Genomic DNA, 12,423 nt, shown 5'->3' on the forward strand with positions numbered 1-12,423 from the left:
TCACCTTCTGTGACATTTTGGTCAATTTCTCAGAGAATAATGCTTGGATCTTGATTTTTTTTAAAAAAACAACAGGTACATTAAAGAGGCTGGTGTCTATGAGTGAGTACAGTTTGACGCAGATCCAGATTAAAGTCCTGATTTAGTGGATTTAAATATGTTTTATTTGATGTTGGATTGAATCAGGGCATTGGCAGAGGTTTGCACTCTACTGAGAGCCATTCAAGTTATCATAATAAAATGATTTTCATGTTCTAACAAGATATTTTCATATTAGCACATTACAAACTTGTGCTATAAAAAGAAGCCTTAGTTTTTAGCTATACTATTTTATCATGTGAAACCCTTTATGTTCATGTTAAAGTATCTTGTTTTAGCATGAACATATCCTGTAGAAATAATAACTTTTTCACATTCTACTGTGATGCTCATCTGTTATTTTGGCATGGCAGGTCTTTATCCATATACACAGTTTCCCCCTTTTTTTTAAATTCCAAGACTGTTCACTTCCTCTTAGTATCCAGCCATGTAGACATATTTTGTTTCATAATCTGAGGTTTGAGCTTCATGTTCTTAATTTGTGCTTCCATCAGAGAGCACTGACAAGTTTAACTCTTTTATTCTGCTGTAAAATGCTCAATACACAAGCGCCATAAAGAAGAATGAATATGTATGATTATGAAAACAATTGTTGAGATATATGAGGAATTAATAAAATAATTCATATTTACATCACATGATTTTCTAAAGTGTTTTGGCCGGAGAGATACCTTGGTGCTAGGAGAAGTTAGAGCCTGGATACAATCTTGATTTGCATTTTTATTCTTTAATTTATTCCTTATTCTTTTACAGATGTATTTTTAATGCATTTTTAAAGCAAATGTACCAGATTCCAGCCATGAAAGCAGCCAATAGAAATTTGAAATGCTTTCATGCTGATGGTTACCATCTTAGTTTGATGTGTTAGCATGCTAACAAGTAGCTTAAATTAAACACAAAGGATGTTATTGATTAGAAAAAATGTATTCCCAAGTAGGTTTTCATATACAGATATAAGACAAAAGACAAACAAATACTGCAAAAATAGAATATAAAAAAAATGTATTTACAATAAAAACATGTTAGACACTTTGTTTAAAAAAAGAAGCTCACCAGTGGGACTGGTATTAGTTTTGCAGGTGTGATTTCATAAACCACCAAATGGACAAAATAAAAATGTGACCTTTAAAAGTTCAACTTTTGTCGAGAATTTTTGTTATTTATAGTCAAAATGCAAATGTCAACCTCATTGTTGCGCAAACAGCAAGAGTCAGTTGATTATTAGAGTCATTAGGATTCATCCTCTGAGAACCATGAATGTATGAACAACATTTCATCGCAATTCATCAAATATTTGTTGAGATATTTCTGTCTGGACAGAACGACTGACTGACCAAAAGACATTTGCTTCCCTGAAGCCACACTGCTGATGTGAGGTTTGGGGGCCAGTTTGGGGGCCAGTTTGGGGGCAGAGGTCTAATAGAATCTGAGCAAAATACACAAGTTATTTTGTTTTCTGGCTCAGGAGCAGAAGAAAAGAAAACACTACAATATGTTACATGTCCTGTGTGTTGTGTTGGAGAGGGAGAATATGAAGTGTGTCCAGGTTTCACCTAACACAAGTACACTGTGGAGTCAACCCAGCCCAGCCTGAACCCTGGGTAGACGGGCTCGGTGAAGGTGGTGTGGAAGGAGTGGAGGAGCGTCGGTTCACCATCGGAGACCTGGAAAAAGGACAGTTTCCCTGCTGGCCAGTCCAGAAAGACTCCCACTCTGTTGGAGACGAGCTGGATGGCTACAGCGGTCTCCATGCCTCGGTGCCAGGTCCTGTAGCCAGTGCTGTTGCAGTTCAGTCCCCAGGAAGAGTCGTTTTTGCCCAACCAGCTGTCGTGACCCTCTCCCTTCCTGGTCATCCTTCTGTAGGCGACTCCTATGAAAGCTCTCCCACTCCATTCTGTCTCCCAGTAGCAGCGCCCGGTCAGCCCCTCCATGCACAACACCTGTCTCCAGAAATCAAACCTCTCCGGGTGGTCAGGGTACGGCTGCTCGGTCCAGCGTGTCGCCTTCCTGTTTCCCTCGGACAGAGAAAGGTCTCTGTGTGCTGTGTTTGGATCCAGGGTGAGTTTTTTGGCATCTGAAGAAACAGATCGAGAGTGTTAGTCGGTATCGTACTCACTGCTGTCTCGTGAAAACAAAGAAGACCAAAGTCACTGGTTACTCACATTTCATCGGTCCTGGTTGAATCCTGGACTCACCGCACTCATCCACTCTACAACAGCACAGAAGACCACAGTTTGTATCATTAGAGGTGCAATATGTAAGAATCGGCAACCCGTTGAGTTTATACTCCAAACAATAGGGGGCAGCGTATCACCAGAGTAAGCACTAACTATGGCTGCTGTTAGCTAGTTAGCAGGGGTAACAGTGGGGTCAGCTCCAGGGTGCCAGGAGCTAAAAACCTACAGGAAAACCACTTTGGCGCTGTTGGACTGAGGACAGACTAAAATGACCTTGAGGTACAAAGTGGTATTTCAAGACAGGCCACGGCTAGCTGGTTAGCACGTCACATAGACATTTGGATACTTTCACAGTGTTTAAAAATCACTTTCTATGATATAATGCCTTTAAAAATATATGACCTTTAAATTAAAGCCCTTTGATTGACATTTAACAGTTGAAAAATGAACTTTACAGAGTTTGGTGACACTCAAAGATCCCTCTGGTATTTCTCTACCGCAGTGTTGTCTTACTTATATATCTGTTGGTGTCTAATTTTGGTTTGGTTCTTATTTACACCGCCACTACCTGAGTTCCTCCAGGCTGCATTGTGGGTCGTCTCGCAGAGCTGACAGCAGCTGCAGGCCGGAGCTTCCCGGGTGGTTGTAGCTCACGTCGAGCTCTTTCAGACCAGATGAGTTCATAGCAGCCGAGAGGAAAATGCAGCTTTCTTCCGTCAGTCTGCACAGGGACAAACTTCACAACAGACAGCCCGGACATGTCATCCAACTGATCTCCACACATGTTTGGCACTGTACTGTACTCTGCTGTTAAATAATTCAATCAGGCATGGAATTTCACTCTAAGGCACTCACATGAGTATTTCCAGTTTACAGCGAGGGCTCCCCAGACCGCCACAGAGCTTTCCAACTCCCACGTCCAGCAAGTCGTTGTCAGAGAGGTCCAACACTTTCAGGTGGCAGGAGGCTGAGCTGATAACTGAGGCCAGGACGCCGGAGCTGGGCTCTGTTAGGCTGCAGCTCCTCAGTCTTAACAAACAGAAAAATAAAGAAATAAACCACTTGCTTGGCATCTGTAAATAAAAAACTCTTATCTGACAGAAACATGTCGAATATTAACCTGAGTGTCTCGAGTTTGCTGCTCTTCAGTCCACCAGAGAGCCGCTTTATTCCCTCATCCGTCAGGTTGTTGTTGCCCAGGTCCAGCTCTCTCAGCTGGGATAAGCTGATGCTATTCGCCAGGTTTGCACAGCAGGTCACAGTGAGGTTACAGGAATTGACACTGCAGGAGGAGAGACAGTATAAGAAAGGCGAATAATGTAATGAAGAAATGTCCCCTTATGTTTAGATATATTTTCCTCTATTGTTAATCTGTTCGTCTGCATGTTATGTTATCATGCACTCACTGATTGGCATATTACAGGATTTAGAGCAAAACAAAGCATCGATATTTGAGTTGAGTCGACATTTGCAGTAACAGCTTTTTGACCACTTGGGGGCAACAGTGAAACAGTCGCTTGTTTACACATCCAGGGTAACATTATCATTCATTTGGGGTCATGTTTCTGGCCTCTTGGCGAATATAAGTCCAATAATAACTTTCTTTTAGCTCCAATTTTGGTCTCCACCAACTCCTGAGGGACATACTGTATCTGGCTCTTTAACTGATAAACACTCCCGTGTGTTCAAAGGCTAGTCGCTAACTTATATAAAAGAAACATATATAAATGGGTTTGTCATCGCAAAACGCTCTGGAGATGTCAGGACTTCCCCAGCCAACACTACTGAACACCCATTTAGATTGTTTTTCAGCTTGTAGTTCCTCTTCGAATTTCCTTGATTTCCCCATACCAGAAACAATCTGAGTATGGAAGCTGACCGTCTTTAACATCACTGCCAAAAAATAAACTTTATTCGATTAAGAACGCACTTACTTTGCTGCTTGGGCGGTTTTTAAGACAGGCAGCAGCCTCAGGAGTCCTTCCTCTGAGCGGGTATAGCTGCTGAGCTCAAACACGCTCAGCTCTTCCTCTGATGTCAGCAGAACAAAGACCAGAGTGGCCCACTGGGCAGCTGAAAGTTTGGCTCTGTTAAGATGATCTGGTCGGAGGTAGTTCTGAATCTCGTCCACAAGAGAGCGGTCGTTCAGCTCATTCAGACAGTGAAAGAGATTGAGGCACCTGTCTGGAGATGGATTTGCCCTGATCTTGTCCTTTATGTGTTTAATGATTTCTGTTCTTGTCTTTTGGTTTGGTGTGTTTGTCATCAGGCGTTTCAACAGAGTCTGATTGGACTCCAGAGACAGACCCAAGAGGAAGCGCAGGAAGATGTCGTAATGTCCATTTTTGCACCGCAAAGCCTTTTCTACAGCTTCCTTGTAGAGGATGAGTTCTGATGCAGCCCTGAACGGGAAACGTCTCGAAGAGGATGACTTCTTGATCAAGACGTTGAAGTTGTCGTTGTGAAATCTGAGGTAGACATACAACGCAGCAAAGAATTCCTGGATGCTCAGATGCACGAAGCAGAACATCTTCTCCTTGCCGAGTGTCAGCTCCTCACTGAAGATCTCCGTGTAGACTCCTGAGAACATGGACGCCTCCGTGACTTCTATACCGCTCTGGTTGAGGTCGCTCTCATAGAAGATCAAGTGGCCCTTCTCGAGCTCTTTGAAGGCCAGTTCACCCAGTGACATGATGTTATGTCTCAAGCAGTCAATGTTTGACCCTCTTCTTCCCGGAAGCCTCTTCTCCATGTCGTCCACATACAAGGACAAGAAGTGGATGTACATCTGAGTGAGATTCTTTGGCGTGTCTTTACCGTCAGCCGTCGCCAACTTCTTCTCAAGAACACTCGCCGCCATCCAACAGAAGACTGGAATGTGGCACATGATGTGAAGACTCCTGCAGGATTTCACATGTTTAATTACCCTGTCTGCTAAGCTCGTGTCACTGATTTTCTTCCTGAAGTACTCCTCTTTCTGGGGGTTGTTGAACCCTCGCACCTCTGTCACAAGATCAATGTGCTCCAGAGGGATCTGACTTGAAGCCACCGGGCGAGATGTGATCCAAACAAGAGCCCTAGGAAGCAGCCTTCCCCTGATGAGGTTGGTCAGAAGCACACCAACCTTGGTTTCCTGTGTCACATCTGACATTAACTCATTTTCGTGGAAGTCCAGAGACAAGCGGCTCTCGTCCAGACCATCCAGAATGAAGAGCATTTCGTTTTTACCATTAATGAGGATTCCTGTGTCTCTCGTTTGAGGAAAGATTTCACTGAGAAGATCCACCAGACTGAGAGTTTTCTCTTTCATCATATTCAGCTCTCGGAAAGAGAGCGGAAACACAAAGTCCAGGTTGGTGTTTTCTTTCCCCTCAGCCCAGTCTAGAGTGAATTTCTTGACGGATACGGTTTTCCCGATGCCAGCGACTCCCCGTGTGATCACAGTTCTTATGCGGTTCTCTCGTCCTGGTTGAGGAACAAAGAGGTGATTGCAGTGGATTGATTTCTCCTGGGCCACATGTGTCCTGGATGCCGTCTCGATCTGTCTCACTTCATGCTCCTGGTTGACTTCACCGCTCCCTCCCTCAGTGACGTAGAGCTCTGTGTAGATCTTATTGAGGGATATCTTGTTTGCTTTTGCCACCATCCCCTCAAAAAAGTGACTGTAATCCCTCCTCAGAGCAGCTTTCAGTTCCTGTTGACATTCTGCAACCCTGTCACCTGCATGACAAAATGCAATGAAAGTTTATTTAGGTTTCATTTCTTGGTTTTAAGAACTTCTGTCAACAATTCCAAAATTAGGTTAAAGGTGTAATTTATAGAATATGACCAGAATTTGAAGGTAGCTCCGAAACACAGGAAGCCACATTTCACATAACTGACAACATGCTGCTCTTTGCAAGCTTTACTTGACTCTAGCTAGCTACTGATTGCTAATTAGCGCATGGTTCAGTTAGGGGTCCTGGATTTTGTCTGGACCAGGACTTCCGACGACAGAGGGAGTCACCACGGGCAACGTAGCTCAGCTCAACTGGATTTGGCAGCCTGACATGAGAGTGAACTCAACTGGACACCAAAAGGGGACTGAACACAGCCTCCAAGACCGACTGGCATCATTTTGATAACAGAGGATATGGTATGGAGGCGATTTACAACAGCTCTGAACAAGACCATGATCCGAAAGGTTTTCGAAGGGTCAAAGAGTTTTTAGTTTATGTCGGGTTTTAATAAAGTGTGTTTTACGAAGAGTTAACGAGGCAGTTAAGCTCGTTATAAATGTTTGAAAATAGAAGTAAGCACTCTTCATTTCTTGACATTTTGTGAGTTTACAATGCTAACAGCTGGCAGGTTTGGTTCAAGGGTAGAGCCAGCACCTTGTTATTGGAAGGTCGCTGGTTTCGATTTCCCGGGTCTGCATGTGGAAGTGTCCTTAGGCAAGATACTGAACCCCCAAAAAATCCTTCTGATGTGCTGGTCAACACCTTGCATGGCAGCCACCGCCATCAGTGTATAAATGTCTGAATTATTGTCACCCGCTTTGGACAAAAGCATCTGATAAATGCCCTAAAGGTAAATATATCTGCCAGCTGAAAGTATGCAGCTATCAAACCATCGCCTCTTGTTGATACAAGGTGGTCTTATTATAAAGACAGGATGGATCAGGGCCAACACAGTACATCTGTGACATAACATGTTTGTTTCTTCACCCTCTGTTGCTAAAGTTAGCTGATATTTTGAAAGTTTTGAACTAAAATTTTCTATACTGCCCCTTTAAGTGATGGTGATAGTGATAGTAAGTACTCACGTTGGGGTTGCAGCGTGTCCGCTGTTTCACGGTTTGACTCTGCAAAAAAATAAGTGAAAGATCAGCACTCTGCTGCCCAAAGCTCAGTTTCAGTTATGACCACATCTGACATATTTCTACCTTGACCTGTTGAGATGCTGATGTTTAGGTTGCCGAAATTACAACCAATGATGTTTGGAGCGACCACATTGCTGCCACCCTGAGCGATGTAGCTGGGATGGAAATGATGAACCAATGCCTCAATAGAGGAAACAGACTCTGAGAGAAACCACAAAACTCAATTTCAGCACTTTCTTAAAAAAACAACTTAAGTGAATGATGACTGGAGCAAAAATAATATTAACGTTAGATTAACACTTTTTAGATTATCAGTGTGTTAATTGTTTTTCCTTGCCATAGGAAGTTTTTATTCTGATTAGACATCCTTACCTCGGGTGACCTCGTCTGTTTTGTCAGACACACTCTTTTGCTCCATAGTTTCCTCATCGGCTCCTTCGCAGCCTGCATGACTTAGATTGGTACTCCTCATAAATGGTCTTTATGTGGGCCTTGAACATCAGATGAACACTTTCCTTTGCAGTTGTAGTCACTTACTTTCAGCAGAACAAATATCTGGTCATGGAAACGACATTAAAATAGAGTAAACAATTATTACAGATACATAATGACTGTATTCAGTGAGGGCTAATATCAGAAAAGCTAAAGGAAATGCTTACCTACTTTAACAACGACTGCGATTACCATCTGATTTACATGTCAACAGCAAACTGAACACGAGCAGATTTGTGCTTTCACAGATAAAGCAGCAGAATCTCATTTCCTTCCTTACAGACGGTGAAGAAAACAGGAAGCTGGTGGGTTTTTTGTCTGCACAGCGTTAAATTAAATAAGGTCTCACAGAATAAACCACAGCTCTTGAAACAGTTTCATTTATGAGAAAATGAAATCCAGTTAAACAAAAGAAAACTGCAACAACATGCTTTGATTGGCTTTATTGGTAAATTATACACCCATCTTGTAAAAAAGTGGCATCATATGAAAGCAAGATATTAGGATTTGATAACAAAAGACAAAAACACCCTGAAACCCAAAAAGATTTGAGAATTAAATGAATTCTTTTTGTAAATGTCTCCTCATTTAGAATATTTAGCCACAGTGGTTCTTTGAGCTAAATACTAACAGCAGCATGCAAACATGATCACAATTATACATTGATCTTTTACATGAAATGAACTGACATCAATTGTAACAGTGTTCCAGGACTTCTATTAACTCAGTTTTGATGCAAGATATCCTTATATCACAATGAAGACTAAAATCATGAAACATCAGAAAATGATGATGGACAGATAAACTGAGATTGTTCATATAAAATGTTTTCTTCAGGTCATTAAAAAACACGACTAAGTGTCAGCAGTCATGCTAGCAGCCCAGTCAGGCTGGATTTAGGCACAGTGGTGCTTCGAGCTAAATGCTAAATTTAACAGTGCAAACAAAACAGTGCAATGATGTGACATCAGATATAACAGCTTTTCAGTATTTCAGCTATGTAATATAATTTTTTCAAGCAAGATATCAGGATTTCAGCTGACACAACAACAATAATGGCATAAGAAGTTTAAAGCATGTAACAATAGAAATAAAGTATCTAGAATTCTAATATAAAGCTGCTTAAGAGAGATCATTGTGTCATCAGTAGTTCACTTTGTAACTTACACAGTTTTAACTGTGTATCTTTTATTGTTTATCTTAATTTCTTGTATTATCGTGATATTTCAGCAGTGCAGATATGCCTCGTAAAGAGAAAGAAATTAATCTGCAGCGAACGAATGTTTTGTGTTTTTGGTTAAAAAAATTACTTAAACAAAAAACTCTTCGACCAAAACAGTTGTCAATCAATTTTCTTTTGATTGACTGATCAATTCATTGTTTCATCTCCAGATCCATGTGCCCCTTTTAACTATGAGCACCGTCCTCTCTGCACGGCCCTTCTAATCCTCGTCCTCTTCCTCGTCCTCCTCTTCCTCATCCTCGTTATAGTCTACAAATCAAACAGAAAGCAATTCACTGGTGAGTTTAATGACCAGAGGTTTTTGTATTTGTTATACTCTACTGTAAATACGAGAGTATTTACAAGAGTACGAGAGTATAACAGTGTGAAACTTTATCAGACTCAGCTTGCCATAACATCACCATAAAAGTGAAAGTAAAAATGTACAAAACATTTGTTTTTGTATTTTTTGTGTATACAAATATATAAGGAATTAAAATACTAAGACATTTTACCTTGCTCTAGCTTTAAGGCAAGGTCATTACGTTTAATCTCACGTAAAGTTTCCACTGTCCTCTCCACAGCATCATCTTCGCCGAAAGCCTCCACCAGTTTATCCACAGTCGTCACTATGGTAGCGTTCTCCAGATGGGACTGCGGGAGGGGTTGGTATCCGTCAATCTCAATCTGGATCAAGTGCCACTGAAATTCCTGCAGCTTTTCTTTAGTCAGATCATCCAGGCATTTTTTCAGCAACTTTTTGACTGGCACACGTGTGGTCATTTTTAATCTTCAGCAGGTTCACAGGATGTCAAACTATCAGTTGGAAATTAAAATTAGTATTCATGGAAAAATTAAATACATAAATATCTGCAGTACAGCAGGAGCATCTTCATTGTTAAACAGCTCATGTTGCCAATGGAAATCTATCAACGTGACTCAGACAGAAATGTTCACAGACGAGTGAATGTTTTAAAAGTTTACTCACCTGGTGTTTTACTTCTTTCCTTGCTCTCTGACACTCTCGCTGAAGTTATAGCGACAGGCAATCAAATGAAACACACAGGTACCTTGAACACAGTTGGAAACATTTGGTTAATGTAATTACAAATGTTAAACTCTATATCTTTAACACAGTTCTTTTCTGGAGGAAATTTGGATATTGTGTCATTTTCTTTTCAAATTAAAGTTTTATATACTGTTGAATTAAAAGCATCACGATTCAGAAAAAGACATTTTTGGGAGTCATTGTTGTCTTTTCATACTTATGTAAAGACAAAACTGTGCAGGATACAAAACATCCATTTCAATAAAAGGTTTTTATTGTTCATGTTTCTTTCCACTTCACTCTTCTGTCACTCAGTCTACCATTTTAGAAATTAACTACAAAACAAAACAGAGCAAATGATTTCTCATTGGCGTGGGATCCGTCATTTAAAGCACCAGTACAGTACATGACTTCCTTATAGGGCTCCAGTTTCTACATGCTGCAGCTCTGCCTCTTGAACACTTGGAGGAAACAAAGTCCATCATGTGCTGTGTTGGTTTTACTGACTTCATGCCCAGTACGGGCTTTGAGTGATCACAGGTTTTATGGCAGGTAATGACACCAATGTTTTAGGGGTTTTTTAAAACAAAAATTTGAGGAGATTTCAAGATACTGAGTATGTATCGAGTATCAAAATATATCCTGAAAATATCACAATATTACTGTAAGGCCGTGTGTCATCATTCTTTCTGTTTATAATGGAACAGACTGAAACTGAACTTGTGCTGGAAACGCTCACACTAAAACAATAACTTGTGGAAGACTATAGCCAGAGCTGTGTAGTCACGTAAATTGTCATGTTATTTACTTAATTTTCCTCTTAAAGTGCCTTTAACTTTAAAATGTTCAAAACTTTCTTCCGGGGTACAATGGCCCTCACTTAGAGGGTCCTAGATCCAACTCCCACAGAGCCTGACAGGAAACTGATACACGTCCATATGTACATTGAAAGAGCTTTTCCATTCTATAATTATTAATCCTGTTTATTCTAACAGTTGTCTAAAGTCCCCCATCCATTCTGACGGGATCGCTGTAAGGTCACTGTGAACAGGAGGAACAGTCACATCTAAACCTGCTGTAATGTTCATAAGAGCACCAGACTGACGATAGTTGTAGGAGACGTGTATAACTGTGATATCTGTCATTAAAGCAAACTGCTTCAACACTCCACACTAGGTATGTGGATTTTATCTTTGTTACTAACATATCTACTAAATCTAAGGTTAACAAATAATTTACAAAAGGAATAATAAGCATCAGATCTCACAGCATTTTCTCGGGGAGAACCCCCCAAACCATTTTGAATGCTCCCTATGTCTACGATTCTGCCACTTAAAAACATCATCAGTATCTCTTGCTGCTCACCTTTATTCTTGTGGCTGCGTTCCAGAAAATCCTAGAAATGAAGCGACGCCTGCGAGCTGGTTCAGACAGTCATCTCGAGCTACTGCGGTCCAGCCAGCCCTGGTTCGCGTCTGCTTGGTCAAATCAGCCACACTTTTTTTCCTAGTGCGCGAATTATTAACATTTACGGTAATCGAAATGAACCCGTTTTGACTGCAGTCTCAAAGTCAGACCCATGAAACACACTTTTACAGTAATTATTCCCGGTACACAAAGGCATGATTTATATAATACCTGTGGGATCTTGCTACAGTGCGTAAAGTAATAGGAATGTTGTTTTTCGATTTGGGCCAGGGGCCGAATCACTTCCTCCTATTGTGCTCCTGTCAAAGTAAACCGGTGTGTTGAGCGTGAATCTGTTCGCAGACGGGGTCAGAGGTCAAACTGAGTGGCCCGTACCTTGAAAAACACAAGCATCTGGATGAAGTAATGAGGCATAATCATAAAAGAGCTCATGGCAGGCTCGTTTTACGGAAGCCCTCAACGGCCCTGCATTCATATATTTTATTTCCTCTTTTTTCCCGTGATAACGTAATAATTTTCTCGAGAACTTGTGATAACGAAACTTTGTTTTCCTGAGATAACACATCTTCGGACACACCGTAAGAGCTTGTACCCTTTATCAGCCAGGTGCACAGTAAATCATTTCATCACGTTCAGCAAAAATCACGCAGGCACATTTCAAACACGCACACACACGATTCACAGGAACACAGATGTTCTCGGTTCACAGCTAAATGAACTAAATGAAAACAATATGTTCTTATTAACAATTATCACATTAGAGGTCATTTACAGTCGTTACACTGACTGACTGACTCATTCACACACACACACACACACACACACACACCACCTTATTATATCTCGGCAAAACAAAGTTTCGATATCTCGAGATCTCGACAAAAATTATCCTGTTATCCCGGGAAAACAAATGATATAAACTCGTTATCACGAGAAAATAAAGTTACGTTATCTCGAGATCTCGAGAAAATGATCTCGTCATCTCAGGAAAACGGAGGAAATAAAATGTATGAATGCATGGCCATTTAGGGCTTCCGTAGTTTTAAGCACATTGAAGTTGGGCGAAATATCCTCATTCTTGTGATCTGGTCAGGAT

The 12,423-nt window shown here is 41.0% G+C and overlaps 1 protein-coding gene and 1 long non-coding RNA gene across 4 annotated transcripts; both read right to left on the minus strand.

Moving 5' to 3' along the window:
- Positions 1–806: 806 nt before the first annotated feature.
- LOC115571214 (NACHT, LRR and PYD domains-containing protein 3-like) lies at positions 807–7,874 on the minus strand. Of its 3 annotated transcripts, none has more exons than XM_030400416.1 (10): positions 7,801–7,874; positions 7,510–7,692; positions 7,201–7,338; positions 7,081–7,119; positions 4,211–5,996; positions 3,397–3,558; positions 3,132–3,305; positions 2,845–3,012; positions 2,262–2,308; positions 807–2,173 (listed from the first exon to the last, which is right to left on the minus strand). In XM_030400416.1, exons 2-10 carry the CDS (start codon positions 7,607–7,609, stop codon positions 1,653–1,655), a joined length of 3,135 nt encoding a protein of 1,044 aa, XP_030256276.1. In that variant the 5' UTR covers positions 7,610–7,692; positions 7,801–7,874; the 3' UTR covers positions 807–1,652. The 3 variants fall into 3 exon arrangements, with proteins under 3 accessions (XP_030256276.1, XP_030256277.1, XP_030256274.1); XM_030400417.1 differs by having other exon boundaries at positions 7,207–7,338; positions 7,797–7,870; XM_030400414.1 differs by having other exon boundaries at positions 7,797–7,870.
- Positions 7,875–8,057: 183 nt separating this feature from the next.
- Positions 8,058–11,378, minus strand: LOC115571235 (uncharacterized). The gene is made up of 4 exons (XR_003981890.1): positions 11,265–11,378; positions 9,840–9,921; positions 9,367–9,667; positions 8,058–9,121 (listed from the first exon to the last, which is right to left on the minus strand). It is a non-coding gene; the product is annotated as an uncharacterized LOC115571235 (long non-coding RNA).
- Between the last annotated feature and the right edge of the window lie 1,045 nt (positions 11,379–12,423).

This window comes from Sparus aurata, chromosome 20, assembly GCF_900880675.1.
Source record: "Sparus aurata chromosome 20, fSpaAur1.1, whole genome shotgun sequence".
Taxonomy (NCBI): Eukaryota; Metazoa; Chordata; class Actinopteri; order Spariformes; family Sparidae; genus Sparus; species Sparus aurata.

Coding starts and splice junctions, on each gene's coding strand:
- LOC115571214 (XM_030400416.1), bottom strand. CDS start 7,609: ATGAGGAGTACCAATCTAAGTCATGCAGGCTGCGAAGGAGCCGATGAG. Junction 3,306..3,396: donor AGCAAACTCGAGACACTCAG/GTTAATATTCGA, acceptor CTGTTTGTTAAG/ACTGAGGAGCTGCAGCCTAA. Junction 2,174..2,261: donor TCAACCAGGACCGATGAAAT/GTGAGTAACCAG, acceptor CTGTTTCTTCAG/ATGCCAAAAAACTCACCCTG.